Here is an 18,767-nt window from a genome sequence, read left to right as displayed (position 1 = left end):
TTGCAACATATATTTTCCGTTTATTGTTACGACCTTAAGGAAAACGATGTTTAAACAGATTTTTCGATTGTCCGTAAAATTTATGTTTTTATTTCCCATACATGGGTGATATATTTAATGGCTTATAAACGTATTTTCTCTCATTGTAAGTTAATTTTTCCAGATAAACGTCAATTGAACTCATCCACAGAACAAAGTTAAAATCAGAAAGCAATAGCAATAAGTTGCCGAATTTCCATAGACGAAATTCGATGCACTGTAGTATATACTTGAATTAAGTTCCATATTTCATTTTCCATAGGAAAAGGCTGATTAAATAAGTCAATGACGATATACAAATTAAATAAATTAATATGCACAAATATAGAGCATCAAAAATAATTATGGTAACTTCTAGACAATAAATTGTACAAATCAGAGCATTTTTCTTCAAAGTATTGGCAGCTAGTTTGTCCTTTTTCACTAAACTTTGGCAAGATATCTTCCACCCTAAAAAGAAAAAAACATATTGACGAAAATAATAACGACAAAAATAAGTATTGACCAAATAACAACTATTCTTTGTCATTAAAAATTTGTTTATTCTTTTCATTCAATAATCATTATCCACTCAGCAATCATGAAGCGTTTACCAATATCAGCAGAATTTAGCCACAGTGGTCACAATGGCGGAGGAGATGGCAGAGCAGAAAGAATGGAAGGCAGAGCAGGTGGACCATAATTGGGATAACATTTTCTAAGACCTCTATCTCGAAGTATCAAACAAACTTAATAATAAGAACTTTAAAATTCAACCCAGTGGCATTGAGTAAGTAAAAAGTGATGCGTCTCCAAGGCGTTATTTTCCCACAGAGGCTTAGTAAAATAAAATAAAAATGCAGCTAAGATAGCTCTTGCTTGGCTTATTTGTTAGAGCCTTATATGCTGGCTTAAGCACTTAGTCCTTTGAAAACAAAAGTGTGTCCCAACGCTATCACAGACTAACTCTCAAACCGGCTGGTTGATAGACGAAATGACTAGGTTCCTCTACCTCCCCGAGAACTTCATGATCTTTTATAATTTTTTTTTTATGTTTTGCAACAATATAATTAACTTGCTGCTTATGAATTCGCCCCTGAGCCCCTAATCATAGGTATCAAATTCTTAATGTTGCAGAAGACACTATTATAATTTTGAGAAGCTTATAGCTTAAATTAATTTGGTTCTATTTTCTTAAGTGGCTTACATTTGTGAGTGCCATCGGCTACAAAAATTCTGGAAACTCACTGTTTTAATCATTGTTGATTAATGAATACAAACAGGGTGGCCATCACTGTTAACGTGGTATGGGTTAAACTACCTGTAGACGGACAGCTCATGTTACTCTTCAAGTGAGAACAGCTATCGACTAACACCTATAGCCGACAACCATCTGAAAATTATCGGAATTGAGGTAACTTATAGAACTAATTACTACTGCCACGCCATGCAGTCAGGTTAGAACAAGAGGTGTATGTGCGTGGTTATAACCGAGTGGAAATTATACCGAGAGGTAGAACCCCTCTGAGCTTTAATATGGTAGCTCCTTGAAATCTTTGATACCCAAAAACACCGCAAAAAACTAAAATCCACTACTGCAAAAATTACACCAAATTACGGTTTTTAATATCTACCACCTTAACCTGAAAACAGGGCAAACTTTCAGCAGTAATATAAACAAGCAGCAAACATTTATTCAATTTTAGATCTCACACAAAACTAAAAAGCTAAGAGGCAACTTCAAAATCTGACCGAGAAGGAAAGGAGGAAAACACAATTAGAGAAATCTGTTTAACTGTGTTGGAAACGGTGACTGGGGGAGAATTTGTTTTAATTAGTGCACTACTTGCCGCGAATTTTTTTTCATAAGGGTCATTACATTGTTTCTATGAGGAATCTCGTGGTTGATCTTACTTCTTCTAGAAAAGCTTCCTCAGAAAGAATAGTCATATAATTCCTTGTAAAATTTTCTCAATTTTATTTTTTAAATGATTTTTTTATTGATGTAACTTGAATTGATAATATGGTCTCTCAGTCCTTTTAAACAGGGCCCTCCCTCCGTTAGGGAGGGGGGGATGCATCAAGTTTTTGGCACTATAAGTTGTCTGAAATTTTGACTTCGGTTTTTAGAAGTTAAATGGATCAATTTTTGCGTTTGAAACGGTTAGCTTATTCACTGACCACGTGCCCAGGAAATTCCCTCGGTCAGGGTACTTAGCTCCTAAGGAGAAAAAAAGAATAACTTATGAAATCTGACCATATAAGATCCTGAAATTACCATTGGTATTTAGAAGTCTGTTTACAAATAGCAAACCCATTAGTCAATTTTTGCAGAGCAGCTCTACTCAACTGACTCATCATGGCAAATACAAATTTCAAGGATCTAGAATGCCATTTGAGGTGGGAACGCCCAATTTTTAACTCAGTCACAAACCCAAATTTTTCTCTGGTCGGCTCTTTTGCTTTTTTCATATAACTAATCTCGGGATTTGAATATTTCATTTTTTTGTACCATAAATTTATGACTGTTTGTGATTTCGCATCGTTTCCACTTTGAATAGCTAAATTGTTTTCTATACATCATTGCAGTTATTCATCAGCTAAAAAATCTAATTTATATACAGCCAAAAATAAAGTGTTGGTACATTTAACAGCTTTCGAATTGGGAGAAAGCAAACCAATAATATATGGCTTAGCAATTTTAATAAGCCAGGAGTCTGATTCTAAAAATGTTCTTCCCTGCAAAAATAATTTAAAATGTTCATTAAATTAAATTTAATTTAGTTAAATATTACACTAAATTAAGTTTAATTACATTGAATTCAAATAAATATGTAAATTAAATTTAGTTTTAATTAAATTATTTAATAGCCTTCAATTTAGGAGAAAGCAAATGAATAATAGATGACTCATCAATTTTAATAAGCCAGGATTCTGATTCTAAAATTTTCTGCCCTGCAAATAAATTTAGATTATTTTGACTAAGCCACATAGATGCTTAACAGGTTTTACGTAACTATAAATTAATCGTGAGGTCCCAGCTATGCTTTTAGCTAATTTTTTTGTGGGTCAAATATTTTCTACTTTACCATGTCTGATTAATATTACTTACGGATATATATATTTAACTGTAGCTCCTAGGATGCCAAATCTTGATGGATGTTCGTTGCACTCGCAAACAAGTCTGGCAAAACAGTCGTCTCTGCTACTGGTTTCTACTATACTGGCCATTTTTTCTAACGAATCAAGTACTTTGACAACAAGTGAGACATTATCATCTTGAAACACTTCTTCCTCTGACCTTTTTTTTCGTCCAATTCCTGGGCTATTCCAAATGAAAGGAATGACAGTAATTCCAGCTAAAATAAATGAAATTTCTTCAGCTTTGAAACTCAAAATTTAAAAACATTGAATAAAACAAAAACGTGTCGATCCATTCCCAGATCTACAATTTTTTTTCAAATATATGCGTCAAATATGCGTCTCAGTCCCACTGTGTTGCCTGGATACTGCCCTAGGCTACTTAAAAAAGTTTGTTGATATGCATTTTATTTTATCATTATTTTTGACGACCTGTTGATTCATCAAACCAAATAATAGTAATTTGAAAAATAAAAAGGAAAATACCTTACCTTCAGTATACAGCCTAAAACTACATCCAGACATTACGAGGGGGCCAGAACGCAATCATTTGACAAAATTACCAAAGGATGACAGTGATAGTCTGAATATTTCTCGATCATCGGCAAAAGATAGCATTACTGCCAACAATTTTCAAAATAGATGAAAACGGAAAGTAAAATAATACGCAGAGACAAGAACTGGGATTAAACACGCAAAGGCTAGACAAGAGGTTAACTCGTCTTCGTAGCTCAAAGTGGGCCAAAAAAGTCAAGCTACGAAGCAACTAAAAATGAAGTTCGACATACAGCCAAAGAGACTCCACCCATTTTAAAGATTAATTGGTTAAGCATGACCAGGCTATTAAGACAGTTTTATATTTCTTGCTTTTTACTCATGAAAATCAAAAGTTATACAATCACAATTTGAAATTCTACTGAAGAAATGTTATCTACGTTGACGAACTATTTCATTGATAGCGTTTTTCCAAGGTACTAATGCTTGCTTGGCCATTCATGATCTTTGGGCATTCCTGGTTTTATGTCACACACTCTGATAGAAAATAAACAGAAATTAGGTCCCATTTTGCCTGCTCATATGGCTAATCATTCACTTTTTTATGTTTTTTGAATGGGTGAAAGTTTTTCACATTCATTCCCAGCTTAATTTTTTTTAGAAAAGCAAATAATTTGACTTTAAGGTGTGTAGGGGGTAATTCAGAAGAACGATACTCCACCCTTATGTTTGATAGCTTCTGCCATTAAGCTAAAGTCGCATTTCAGCAGACCGTTCAAATACGGACTCGAAGAAACTCTCCGTTTCATCTGCAGCTTCTTTTTCAAGTGTGTGCTACGTCGTTTGTTGTTACGGGTAGTTTTCTTAGCGCTTTGAAATTAAGGTAACTCACCCGTTACCTTAATTTCAAAGCGCGAACAAAAACTAAGAGAATCCAATACAATCGCTTGTGATTTTAGTAATATGTTTGGATATATTCTTTTCCCATTACTATTTTTGTTTTTTGGGTGACAATCAGCAAGCTATCTGCAACAGCTGGGTATTTTGCGCTCATGTTCACTGGTTTTTGGCTAAGATTTTTCAAATATCTACTTAGTATAATCACAAGGTACATCTATGTGACTTAAATGTACGTTTGATAATGTTTTGCTCGCCCAATATTTGTATTCGGAGTGAATTTTTCAGTTATTTTGGTTTAAAGTGTTTGTACAAGCATGCAAGCCTGCGTTTGAAAGTTAATTACGTTGAATGAATGTTCGTTGTTGTGTACCTCAAGGTAGAATACTTTCTTCAAATATTTCCAAATGTGCATTGCTGCTCTTTCAGCTCTGATTTACTCAAAATATTACATCGCTTTTAGATTTAGAAGCAATTAAATTCAAATTTAAAAGCAATTTAAATTAGATTTTAGAAGCAATTATTAAGTATTAGAAATTGAGTTATTACAAGTATTATAAATTGAAATATATAAGCGGGTTGTTTCCAACCAGAACTGAGTCAAACTACTACTGGATGTTGTATGTTAATATTGTTTAAGCAAATGTTATATGTCATATGCGTCAACTACTAGTTGGCGTCTCAAAATCATTATTTTAATGAAATGAAGTTCCTTTAAAACTCATCGAACATCCTCTCTAATATTAACAGTCACAGCCTTATTTTTAGCTCTATATTGTTTCCAAACTTATGAGACGGTTTTAGAACAAACTTCAAAAATGTTGACCAAATTATTATTTTGGAACCTTAATTTATTGTAGATTACTGGGTAAATGTTCATCAATTATTTTCTGAAGTAAGAACTTGGTTTCTGGTGCCCAAAGGATGGGCTCTTCTCTCCTGATCTGTAGGCTGGAACAGATGCGTCATAGCTTTCTTCTGCGTGCGTTGATGTCATGCATGACCAAAATGAATGAGTTGCCACTTGAACTAACAAATTACGTTATGGCTGTCTTAAAAGTTTTCGGTGCTCTACCTGAAAATATTGCTTGGGTTCCTTCCCCCGCCCATCTGATAAATAAGTCACTAAGTTATGATATATTCTAAGATGAAAATAAATATAAAAAAGTAAATTGTTAAGATTCGTTTTCAGATAGTAAAAATCCCTTGATAATTATTTGCACTTCTCAAAGGTAACAAAAGTTCACATTTTTGCTTCCTGGATTTGTGTTTGGCAAATGTTGCAATCATACCATTAAGCTAAATTTTGTGTGCTACTTCATGTTCAATAGTTTCTATACGATATGCATGCCTTGAATCTAATTATACGGAAATGCTTTAAAGAGATCTTTCTCAAAAACTGTAGATATGAGGTTCTCATTGTTCCCCGGTTGAATTACATGAAAACTACTACATGTTTCATATAAAAGGAAGTCGAGAGTATTTCCCCTTTTAACAGCTAGAAGTAACCGCAGGGAAAAACTTGGCCCTTTCTAAGGCTATATGTATGCTCGGGAATAATCGTGGCCACAAGCAGTGTTTCGTCTACATTTCAAGGAGGCTAATTTAGTCAGAAAAGCTGAAGCATAACAAAATATATTTTGTAAAAATTGTATTGACTGATCATCTAAACTTAAGGCCTTTAACCTAATAACACGCAAGGAATACTGATCGTAATAATAAAAAAAAGGTTGGTTTTAAAAACTGTGCGGCAAACTGATGCATATAACGAAACAACAAAACAATAAAAAGTGCATTTTAAGATGCAGTTTTTCCATGAATGGAGAGGAGTCCCTCCTCTTTTTGCTTTTGAATTGTGCTTGCAGTTTTCATCACTATTAAAAGTGAGACATTTATACCATGGAATGATCATTCAAGATCATTCATGTTTACCATTCATAGAATGGTATACACTTTTGTAATTGAACTGATTATATTTATTTTTTAGTATCTTGACAATTTTCACTCTTCTCGTTGATTTGACTGACAATTGATCAAAATAACATTGATCCACACATCTGTTTCTTATTTGGTTTTCAGAAGCGAGAATCGTTGGATGTGCGACGTCCAGCACACAAAAAGGGGGAAAAAATCAGATGCGCGGTTACAGATTAATTTTGTTTCTATTTTGGACAGCCAAGCCTGGCTTTACTGATTCCGGGTTGGGCTATTTCGTATTATATAGACTACCCAAATTTTTCGTCTCATATTTTTCATAAGTTTGACAAGTGTAAACAATCCAAATATAAAATGATACTTTAACAATGCAAAATATTGGTAAATGCACAAAGAAAAAGCATAATTTGTTTAATTTTCCAATTGAAAATTTTCTATCTAACAGTATAGGGATTAAAAAATTTCATCCCTTCTTTTTGGGTGAGGCAGTACCTTAAAAGATAACTCTGATTCGTTTATTATTAAGTTTTTAGTTTTATGGCCAAACTATTTACAATCGACTGGGCTCTCACGTCGTTATTTGTAGAGCACGGATTGGAGGTCTGAACAACGATAGAAAAATAAAAGTCAACACCTACTTTCCAGAAAAACCATTTAACTTCTCCTGTTTTTGCCGGAGATATTCAGTTTTAATAAAACTTATACCATGAGAAAGTGTGATTTTTCTTAAGAAACGGAGCAGAATTATCTTTTTAAAGGTCAGAAAAGGACTAGCAATCAGTTCAAAGGAAATCAAACAGTTCGTGGTAACGAACTGTAGTAAGGAGCGACCCGGCTCAATAGTAACCAGAACTCTGAAAACTAGAATTTTGATACCAATAACTACATCAAAAGCATCGAATTTTACTGCTGATTTTAAATATATAAGTTCCATCAAGTTTAGTCTTACCCATCAAAAGTTAAGAGCCTGAGAAAATTTGCCTTATTTTAGAAAATAGGAAGAAACAACCCCTAAAAGTCATAGAATCTAAACGAAAATCACACCATCAGATTCAGCGTTTCAGAGAACCCTATTGTAGAAGTTTCAAGCTCCCAGCTACAAAAATGTGGAATTTCGCATTTTTTGCTAGAAGACAGATCACGGATGTGTGTTTATTTGTTTGTTTTTTTTTGTGTTTTTTTCCCCCAGGGGTGATCGTATCGACTGAGTGGTCCTAGAATGTTGCGAGAGGGCTATTTCTAATGAAAATTAAAAGTTCCCATTAAAAGTTACGAGCCTGAAAAAATTTGCCTTATTGTGGAAAATAGGAGGAAACACCCTTTAATAGTCATACAATCTTAACGAAAATCACACCATTTCAAGTTCCTATCTACAAAAATTTGGAATTTCGCATTTTTTGCCAGAAGACAGATCACGGATGCGTGTTCATTTGTTTGTTTTTGTTTTTTTTCCAGGGGTGATCGTATCGACCCAGTGGTCCTAGATTGTTTCGATAGGGCTCATTCCAACGGAAATGAAAAGTTCTAGTGCCCTTTTTAAGTGACCAAAAAATTGAAGGGCACCTAACCCCTCTCCCAGGCTAATTATTTTCCCAAAGTCACTGGATCAAAATTCTGAGATACCCACTTTATTCAGCGTAGTAGAAAAACCTTATAACTATGTCTTTGGGGACCACTTACTCCCCCACAGTCCCCATGGGAGGGGCTACAAGTTACAAACTTTGACCAGTGCTTACATATAGTAATGGTAATTGGGAAGTGCACAGACGTTTTCAGGGGGATTTTTTGGTTGGGGGTTGAGAAGAGGGGAATATGTTGGGGGAACTCTCCTAGGAGGAATTTGTCACGAGGGAGGAAAATTTCCATGAAGGGAGTGCAGGATTCTCTAGTATTGGGACAAAATTTAAGCTTAAGTGTAAAGAGCGAGGGACTGACGAGGGGATAAACCCCCTTATATACGTAATAAAAACATGAGAATACAGAAGTTCGCTACGTAAGCTAAATTGTAAGTTATGTATATCTTTTACTAATAAAAACATTCGTAAAAAATTAATAGTTCTAGTTGACTTTTTAATTAACCGAAAAATCGGAGGGCAACTAGGGCTCCTCCCCCACTCCTTTTTTTCTCAAAATCATTCGATCAAAACTATGAGAAGGCCATTTAGCCAAAAAAATAAATATACAAATTTCGTTTTAATTATTCATCTGCGGAGAGCCAAAATCAAAACATGCATTGATTCAAAAACGTTAAGAAATTAAATAAAAAAAACAAGTTTTTTAAACTTAAAGTAAGGAGCGACATTAAAACTTAAAACGAGCAGAAATTGCTTCGTATATGGAAGGGGCTGCTTCCTCATCAATGCCCCGCTCTTTACGCTAAAGCTTTTTACTGTTTTAAAAAGTAGAGTTAAGAGAAAGAGTCAAACCTTAGCGTAAAGAGCGGGGCGTTTATGAGGAAGCAGCCCCTTTCATATACGAAGCAATTTCTGCTCGTTTTAAGTTTTAATGTCGCTCCTTACTTTCAGTTTAAAAAAACTTTTTTTTTATTTAATATCATTTAAGCGAGCCGGTACCTTTGGAATTTCTTTACGGTACTACCCACTTTCAAAAGCTTGCCGACAATAAACAAAAAAAATTCAGTGTCTTTTCAATAAGTTTAATAGTCAAACTATACATGCTCAATATCTTTTGATGATGGCTAGTCTCCTTTAAGAATTCACCGATAAGTCATTTCTCTTTGTGATGGACACCTGACGCTCACCTTCGCAAATTGACTTTGAGGTCCCAAAATGGCATTAATTTTGAGTTATTTTTGTCATAAGATTGTGATTTGTAATTTGTCTCCGCCTTTTTAAAACAATTCAATCAGAAAAGGACAAATAAGAAAGAAAATCTTACTCAGAAGAACAAGCCCAATGATAGCCAAGGCCCATTGAATTTGATGATCTTTATTCTCGTCCATACGATCAGGAATACGATCTGGTAGTGTAAATGAAAATAAAGGTATAGTGAAAGCTAGTGATGTGTTGAAGATCCCTCCCTCCAAGATTCTTCCCGTTTCCACTAATCCATCTGTATCCTCATTTGCTTTTTTTGGAAGAAAAGCGCTGATAATATCATTCAGGATTTTGAATTTGTCTAATCTGACAACATCTTCATTTGTCAAACCATCTTTTATGTGAAGTATACAGATGAGAAGAATTCTAAGCATATACATTAGTCTAAAAAAGAAATAAAACGAGAATAAATGAATACAATAAGACATTAGTGCCAATTGGATCCACAAGCTACTCAGGACGAGAAAAATAAGGCTGTAAATATTTAAAGAATTGAGGTATACCCATCCAAGTATAAAGCGTAAAACAAAGAAAAACATGCCAAAAAACAATAAATTTAACAAACTGTAAGTCAAAAGTGACACTTTTCAACAGGAACCAAAAACTTTTTTTTTTTTTAACGCTATCTAAATATACAGAAACAGCTATTTAAACTCGTTGCATATAAAATCCATCAAGGTTGAAATCACAAGTCTAAATGTATTAGCCTAAAAAAATTTCTATGAATTTCGGAAAGAGAGAAAACATCCCCAAAACGGGATAGACATCATAATGTCCCGCTTATTCTATATTTGGCCCCATTTCGGGACATTTTCACTGAATTTGATAGGCGAGTGTTGCGAAAGTGCTATTTTAAGTACGCAAAGTTTTTGCTTCAGGCCCTTCGGTGGTTCAAGGATAGATACATCGTTAACTGTTTCGGTGTGGTGGAACCAATTCAGACCGTGGATGAACAGTTTCAGACACCAAGTAACCAGTCCTCTTTTCACCCGTGGAAGGGCGTACTATTTTAGATACGGTATTATTAGTAATTGGTGTATATCATTATGACACGTTTGTCGAGTTTTCCTTCTTTTATTGTACTCCATCGTTTTTTTTTTTTTTTTTTTTTATAGATGGGTATTAAAAAACATTTATTCACTCATTCAATGAAAACATTATCTTCAAATTTGCAAAGTTTAAAAACTTTAGGGATGCAAGGTGACCTTGAGGAGTTGATCCCCTCGAGAAAAGTATAGTTTAGTAAACAACACAGCTTTTACACTGGATTTTGATTAATGGATAATTCTTCTGGGTTTAGTCTGTCCGTTTTTCTTGGTTGGGGGATGGGGCTGAAAAAAACGCTTGCTAGCTAGGTTATTACGGGTCGCCTCAACTCAGTAGCACAATATTTGTAGCTATGAACATATAATGAATTGTAGGTAATACGCTTGAGATTGTCTCTTAATGACTTCAACTATTGTTGATAGAAGAGCATCGCCAAGTTTGTAAAACCATACTAAGACCAAGATGAATTCAGGATTGCAATAAGCCTCCGTTCATACTGGAGGTCCTAGGGACTTCTTGCTGTCCGGTTCTAAGTCGGCTTAAGTGCTTCGTGTAGACTTGAGAAGATGTGATATTCTCCATTCTGCATTAATTCTGGGACCGTTGCTTTTCCCGAGGCAAAAAAAAATTCAATGATTTAAAGAATTTGAAACTTGGAACGTTACAATGTTAAAAAACAATAAAAGAAGTATCGTATTGACATCTGGATTGAAAAATTCTGACGCTTCAAACGGGTCTTATTTGGGAGTTTCAGAAACTCAAATCCCAGGGGAAAGAAACCTGAAATTAGGTGATACAGAACCTATTCACTCAGATAGGAAGGATGGATACATAGATAGCGAGTAGGACTCATGATGAATAAGGGAGCTGTTGATCTTTTTCAGGCTCGGGAGGTATTACTAATATGATGCTTGAGGCTCGTTTTATGCCTAAAAATTTCAGCGTATCAGTCATAGTGTTATATGCCCCTATAGAAACGACTAATGGAGATAGTAGTAACTATGATGAATTTCACTTATAGCTACAGGAACAAACAGACATGTAGAAATATGGTATTTTCAGGAGATTTTAATGCCCAGGTTAGTAGAAAAAGGGATAAATGGTATCCTGCGTAGGTAAACCTGATGTAGGAAAAGAAAACAGTAATGGTTACAGACTGCAGCAATTTTGTTGGTATAACGATCTTGTTATGACCAATACAATAATCGGTAATAAGATAACACATAAATTAACATGGTTTTCAAGTGACGGTAAGACAGCTAACCCTGTTGATTATGTTATTGTAAGTCGAAGACTGTCGGGATCGATACAAGATACTAGGAAATGTAGGAGTTCTGTTACTGATATGAAAAATAAAGATCACCATCTAGTAGTGTCTATAGTTAATCTGAAGCTCAAATTTAGGATGGGTAATTACCTTCCGAGAATCTAAGATGTCGGTAGACTCCGGGATAAGAATCTGAGAGAACCTTTCCAGGAACAGTTAAATACTGAACTGGCGAGTTTAGAATTTTACTTTCTAAGAGCGGGATGGAATAATTTTAGAAGGATAATTTATGAAGTCAATGACGGTGTCCTAGAGAAGAAAGTTAGAAACATGGCTAGGAATATTAATGAAAATACTTTATGTTCAATAGAGAGGAGGAGGGGCTTATACACAAATTATTTGAGTGAAAATATTAAGATTATAAGAAAAGGGAGAAAGTATTAAAATATAAATGAAGGAGATGTGAAGTGGTGGCCATGGATAAAATTGTTGAAGATCTGGAAGATGCCGACAGACGGCATAATAGTTTAACATTGTACTGGCATGTCATTAAATTAAAAGGGAACAGGCAATCTGGACTTGTCCCAGTTAAAGATAAAGAAGGGGCTATAATTCGTGATATGGAAAGTATTATAGAGGTGGGCAGAAAATTTTGAGAATGTGTTAAAACCATGTAAGAGCTATAGGAAAAGATATAAAAATAAAATGAAAAAGTTTGGATGGAAAGGGAGATTTATTTTGTTATGAAAAATGAGTGACAGTACGAAAAGGATAAAAAATGATAAGGCCCCAGGTGCTCATAGTGTGGTAATTTCTTTTAAAATACTGGTTATGAAGTTACAAATAAATCAATAAAGATTAAAGTACCTAGCCATTTTAGGAAAACTCTAATTAAATCCTTCTATGAGAAAGGTGATAAGAGTGGGTGTGGTAAGCAGCTTGGTTTCTGTAGGAAGCAAATTACTTAGTAATATGATACTTTATACTTAAAGATGTTATAGATAAAGCTTTAAGAGAAGAACAGTGGGGTTTTAGGAAGAAAAAAGGGTGTGTCGACTAAATTTCTACTCTTATGTTAATAATTGAAAAGTAGCTGTTTCATCAAATCCCTTCAGGCCTCAGTTTTATTGATTATGAGTAAGCGTTTGATTCAGCTGATATGAGCTTTAGAGAAGGTACTATCCTTTTACGCTATACCAGATTAAATAAAAAAAATAATTTTTTTAGCTGAAAGTAAGGAGCGACATTAAAACTTAAAACGAACAGAAATTACTCCGTATATGAAATGGGCTGTCCCCTCCGCAATCCATCGCTCTTTACGCTAAAGCTTTTAATTGTTTGAAAAAGTAAAATTGTGGCAAAGAGTCAAACTTCAGCGTAAAGAGCGAGGGATTGCGGAGGGGACAACCCATTTCATATACGGAGTAATTTCTGTTCGTTTTAAGTTTTAATGTCGCTCCTTACTTTCAGCTAAAAAAATTATTTTTTTTATTTAATTTCTGAACGTTTTTGAATTAATGCATGTTTGGTTTTGGCTCTCTGCACATAAATTATTAAAATGAAACTTGTATATTAATTCTTTTTTTGGCTAAATGGCTTTCTCTTAGTTTTGATCAGACGATTTTGAGAAATAAGGGGTGGAGAAGGAGGCCTAGTTGCCCTCCAATTTTTCGGTTACTTAAAAAGGCAACTAGAACTTTTAATTTTTAATGAACGTTTTTAATAGTAAAAAATACACGTAACTTAAGAATTAACTTACGTAACAAACTTTCATACCTTATATTTTTATTATGTATACGAGGGGGTTTGTACCCTCCGTAGAATAAATAGTTGAAATTATTAAAAATACTTTAGCATAAAGAGCAAGGTATTTATCTCCTCCTAAATACCTCGCTCTTTATGCTAAAGTATTTTTAGAACCCCTCATATGCGTAATTATCTCTGTTCGTTTTAATTTTCAATGCTACTTCTTCCTTTCATTTGAAAAAACGTTTTCATGTTTATTTTTCATTGTTTTCTTATAGTAATGCTAGAGAACCCTGCGCCCTTTTCATTGAATTCTTCTTCCCCCATGATAGATTCCTCCAAGGAAAGATCCTCCAACATAGCCCCCTCTTCTCATCCCCACCCCCAAACAAAATAAAATCCCCCTGAAAACGTCTGTACACTTCCCAATAACCATTACTATATGTAAACACTGGTCAAAGTTTGTAACTTGCAGCCCCTCCTCCAGGGATTGTGGGGGAGTAAGTCATCCCCAAAGACATAGTTATTATGGTTTTCGACTATGCTGAACAAAATGGCTATCTCACAAATTTGATCCGTTGACTTTGGGGAAAAAATGAGCGTGGGAGGGGGCCTAGATGCCCTCCAATTTTTTTGGCCACTTAAAAAGGGCACTAGAACTTTTCATTTCCGTTAGAATGAGCCCTCTTGCGACATTCTAGGACCACTTGGTCCATACGATGACCCCTGGGGAAAAAAAAAAAAAAAAAAAAACAAACAAATAAACACGTACCCGTGATTTGTCTTCTGGCAAAAAATACAAAATTCCACATTTTTGTAGATAGAAGCTTGAAACTTCTATAGTAGGGTTCTCTGATACGCTGAATCTGATGGTGTCATTTTCGTTAAGATCCTACGACTTTTAGGGGGTGTTTCTCCCTATTTTCTTAAATAAGGCAAATTTTCTCAGGCTCGTAACTTTTGATGGGTAAGATTAAACTTGATGAAACTTATATATTTAAAATCAGCATTAAAATGCGATTCTTTTGATGTAGCTATTGATATCAAAATTCAATTTTTTAGAGTTTTGGTTACTATTGAGCCGGGTCGCTCCTTACTACAGTTCGTTACCACGAACTGTTTGATAAATACAATATAGCGATTATGGCTATGTACGAAAATAATGTTGTCGCGGTTAAGAGAGGCAGGGTGTTGCAGTTAAGATAATACTATCCCCATTAGTACGGATCATTTTGATGGACTTTGTCCTAAAGAGCACAGAAAGATAATGAGAGAACGTGGAATCAATTGGGGAAATAAAACTCTCCTAAACTTAGATTGTGCTGATGATTTAAGAATCTTAGATGAAAATGTTAGCAAAATAAATGAATATTTGAGGTTTTGGTAGTTCAGGGTGCAAGAATAGGTTTGAAAATTAGTTTTAAGAAGACCTAGGAATAAGCGAAAGTAAAGAGGTGATATTTGGTAACAAGAAGAGGTAGTATTGTCAGTAAAGACGGTGGGTGTAGTGAAGATGTTAAAAGTAGAATACCCCATTTTTTTTATTGTTTAAAAAGTTGAGTTTTGAGAAAAAGTCAAACTTTAGCGTAAAGAGTGGGGTGTTGAGGAAGCACCAGCCCATTTCATATACAGTAATTAATGTTCGTTTTAAGTTTTAATGTCGCTCCTTACTGTCAGTTAAAAAAATTGTGTTTATTTAATTTCTGAACGTTTTTGATTAATGCAGGTTTTGATTTTTGCTCACTGTACATGAATATTTAAAAAGAGATCTGCATGTCAATTTTTTTGAACGTTTTTATTAGTCATAGTTATGCGTAACTTATAAATTAACTTACGTAACGAACTTCTATATTCGTGTATTTTTATTACATATATAAGGGGGGTTCGCCCCCTTGTCAATACCTCGGTCTTTACACTAAAGTTTGAACTTTGTTCTAATTCTTTAAGTATGACCCCTGAATCACAAAGACTGTTTAATTAGATTAAATAGCTCTTTTCAAATTACTTGAAAATGCTTTAGTGTAAAGAGCGATATATAAAGAAGGGGAAGTACCCCCTCATATACGTAATAGTTCCTGTTCGTTTTAAGTTCTAATGTTGCTCCTTACTTTATGTTAAAAAATACTTTTTTATTTAATTTCTCGTTTTTTTTAAATAACGTAAGAGAATCCAGCGCCGCCTTCATGGAAATTCTCTTCCCCTAAAACATTCCTCCATGGAAATATCCTCTCACGTAATCCCCCCCAACCCCCTCCACCAGAAAAATTCCCCCAGGAAACGTCAGTATACTTCCCAATAACCAATATTATACGTGAACAATGGGCTAAGTTCATAGCTTGCAGCTCTACCCCCGGGGACTGTGAGGGATTAAGTCGTCCTGGAAGACATAGTTATTAGATTGTTTGTCTATGCTGAACAAAATGGCTATCTCAAAATTTTTTGACCGGCGACTTTGGGAAAAAATGAGCGTATGAGGGGGCCTAGTGCCCTTCAATTTTGTTGACGATTTAAGAAGGGCACTAGATCTTTTAATTTCCGTTAAAATGAGCCCTCTCGCGACATTCTAGGACCACTGGGTCGATACATTTCTTTTATGTTCACTTGCATGGGTGGAAAATTCAGTTGAATAAAACCATGATATCCAGTCAGTGGTGCAGCTAAGGGTGGAGGTGGTTGTCGAAAGGTTGGGAAGTTCCAATGTGTCGGAGCCGCGTACTGACACCTTGGGAAATTTAGCTTTTGTGTCGCCAACATCTTTGGAAATTTACCTACTTACCTTAGATTTTTAGCTTTTATGTCCGAAATCGTCGGTGCACTGGGTTTTGTTGACACATTCTTTAAATCCCCCCTCCAAATTTAAGATCTCTCCTCGATAGGAGAGGGGGGAAATACTAAAAAAGTGTTATGTGGCCAAGAGTTCTTTGTATTTTTAAGGAATCTGTTTTCTCTACCTACCTCTTGGAAAAGATTTGCTTTTTGGGAAGTTAACAACAATTTTTTGTTTATTGTGTTTTTTGTAAATAAATACTTCTCTCCCTACTACGAATAGAGACTAAAAACGAACAGAAATTGGATAGTTAATAAAGAAGGGTGCCGTTTTTCTATCGCTATCTATAATTTTACTGAATGTTCTAAGCGCTTGGAACGAATATATAATTTCTACTGCATTCAGTACTGCATTACTCGCATTATTTGTTGAACCATTAGTATTTAAAAATGGTCAAGTACGCTGCAACAATTATTGTAAGGGGTGAAGGAGGGAGTAAACTTACATATATATTTTTTATACGGCCTTGTCTCTTCTCGTTTTGCTTGCAATTTTGCTTTACAAAAAAATTATTTACTTACTAAACTGAAGATGTGTTTCATAACTTCGATAATAACCAATCTAACTTTAAAACGAAAATAACAAATCAGAGTTGAAATGAAAATTTGCTTATGAGTAACTAAAATAATTCATTTAAAAGCGAGGCGTTTCTATTTTTAACAATCATACGCAATAAGCCTTTACCCAACCTTTACTAAAAATGATAAATTATAAAAAGAGGTAATAATAAGGGATTTAATGTAAGCTTTGAACTAAGGTTGATCTTGAAGTTCCTCAAAAATATACGATAGCAGAAAAATCTTGGGTTATCATATATTCCTCTATCGAAGGATTTCTAGGTAAATGTGTCGCAGAGTGAGGTGGATATTTAACAATTTCTCCAGGGGAGAGGGGGTTAATAACAGTTTTTTTTTATATAGAAAACTTTAAATTTGTTCTAACCACAACACTGTTTACTTTTCGTAGATATTTATTCTACCAGTGCCCCATATCTCTGGTCCATTCGACCATCTATACATGAATAACTATTATGTATAATTGTGAGCAAATGTCATCCTTTTATGAATATCCATATTTCGGCGCAATACATCGATCAATGGGTTTTTATCTGTCTCTCGACATTTCAGAAAATCTGAGGCTAACAAAAATTTAGCCACTCCTTGGAAAAACCAAAAATATACAAAATACTCGAAATTTAGCAGCAACCAGGAAAACCATTAGCTTTTCCTGGTAAGAATATTTTTAAGCACAACTCACCCTCCCTCCTCCTAGGAAATATTTTTGCAGGATCCCCGTCACAAAGAATAATTCTTGCTGGCTTGCTTGACAATATTTTTATAATTTTTTATTTGATTAATTGTCTGAACTGAAAAGCAGTCATGTAATTTCATAAAATTCCTGTGGGGGGGGGGGCAAAGTTGGAGCCTCTTTTTTCCAAATCAAGTGAAAATAACAGTGAAAACTGAAAAACGAGCCATATAGTACCGTAAAGGTAAAGATACGCTAAAGAAAACTTATTTGTTTCTTTGGATGCTTGAGTTATGCAGGCTTATCTTAGTTTTGAAAAAAAATAAAGAAACTAATTTGCAGCTTGGGGGAGGGGAACTGGGTTTGTAGGGGGGGGGGGGAAACCGAGTTCTGGGAGGGGTAGTTGGCCCTGCCCAATACCAAATGTGAAATAGACTCCCAATGGTGTGCAGTATAAAATTCAAGTCCCAATTTTATTCTATCAAAAATATTTAAAAGAAACAAAAACTTGCATAAAACGAGAAAATGGCTTACACGGACAAAGAAAGTATACTGAAACTAGGCTATAGTAATAAGCAAACTGACCGTAAACGTATTTTGACCAATTTTCTTGACTTTTTTTGCTCAAATTAATGCCTTCGAGACTCAAAATCATTCAACTATGTCGTTGTGGGAACCATAAACAGGAAATGATTGCAATTAGTCTGCGTAAATAGTAACGTACAAGTATTGTCAATTGTCTGCGAAAAAAAAAGGATGGAACTTTAAAAAAACCTCGTAATATTAAAGGACGAATGAACTATTTATTTTTTGTTATTTATTTTCTATGGGGAACGTTAATGTGATCCAAATTATCAAAACCATTGGTAGATTCATGGTTGCGTAAATAACTTCAGGCTCGATTTCTCATGGGGATAGAGTAAGAGGTTTGGGATTCAGGAAACACAAAATGTAAGGCATGAAAGATATCCATACACAGCAAGAAACAATGGCTGTACAATGGCAGGAAGTATCTTATCATAACAAAGGCCATAGACGAAAAAGTTCCATTTAATTCAAAATAATTATAAAAAATAAGTTTTTGGGATGACAGTAAAGAGTGAAGTTTAAACTAAATTACAAACAAAAATTATTGTCAGAAAAATAGTATTTTGAAAAATTGATTCTTGCTCTTTTTTCTCTCTAATCGAAGACATAAACCTGACTAGATAATTGTCTTCGAACATCGGCGGTGACACAAAAAAGGTCGTCGTCAGTTTCTGTTAAAATAAGCATGTTTATAGCAGCTACAATATAGTAAAGAGCGAAC

General features: G+C 34.5%; 1 protein-coding gene across 1 annotated transcript; it reads right to left on the bottom strand.

The window, feature by feature from the left end:
- Positions 1 to 18,021, bottom strand: LOC136030054 (uncharacterized). Its single transcript, XM_065708681.1, has 4 exons — positions 17,993 to 18,021; positions 9,385 to 9,707; positions 3,131 to 3,377; positions 1 to 489 (listed from the first exon to the last, which is right to left on the bottom strand). Exons 2-4 carry the CDS (start codon positions 9,701 to 9,703, stop codon positions 372 to 374), a joined length of 684 nt encoding a protein of 227 aa, XP_065564753.1. The 5' UTR covers positions 9,704 to 9,707; positions 17,993 to 18,021; the 3' UTR covers positions 1 to 371.
- Positions 18,022 to 18,767: the final 746 nt, after the last annotated feature.

Source organism: Artemia franciscana, chromosome 8, assembly GCF_032884065.1.
Source record: "Artemia franciscana chromosome 8, ASM3288406v1, whole genome shotgun sequence".
NCBI lineage: Eukaryota > Metazoa > Arthropoda > Branchiopoda > Anostraca > Artemiidae > Artemia > Artemia franciscana.
Note: the sequence above shows the minus strand (reverse complement) of the source record. Positions and strands in the feature narration are given on the sequence as shown.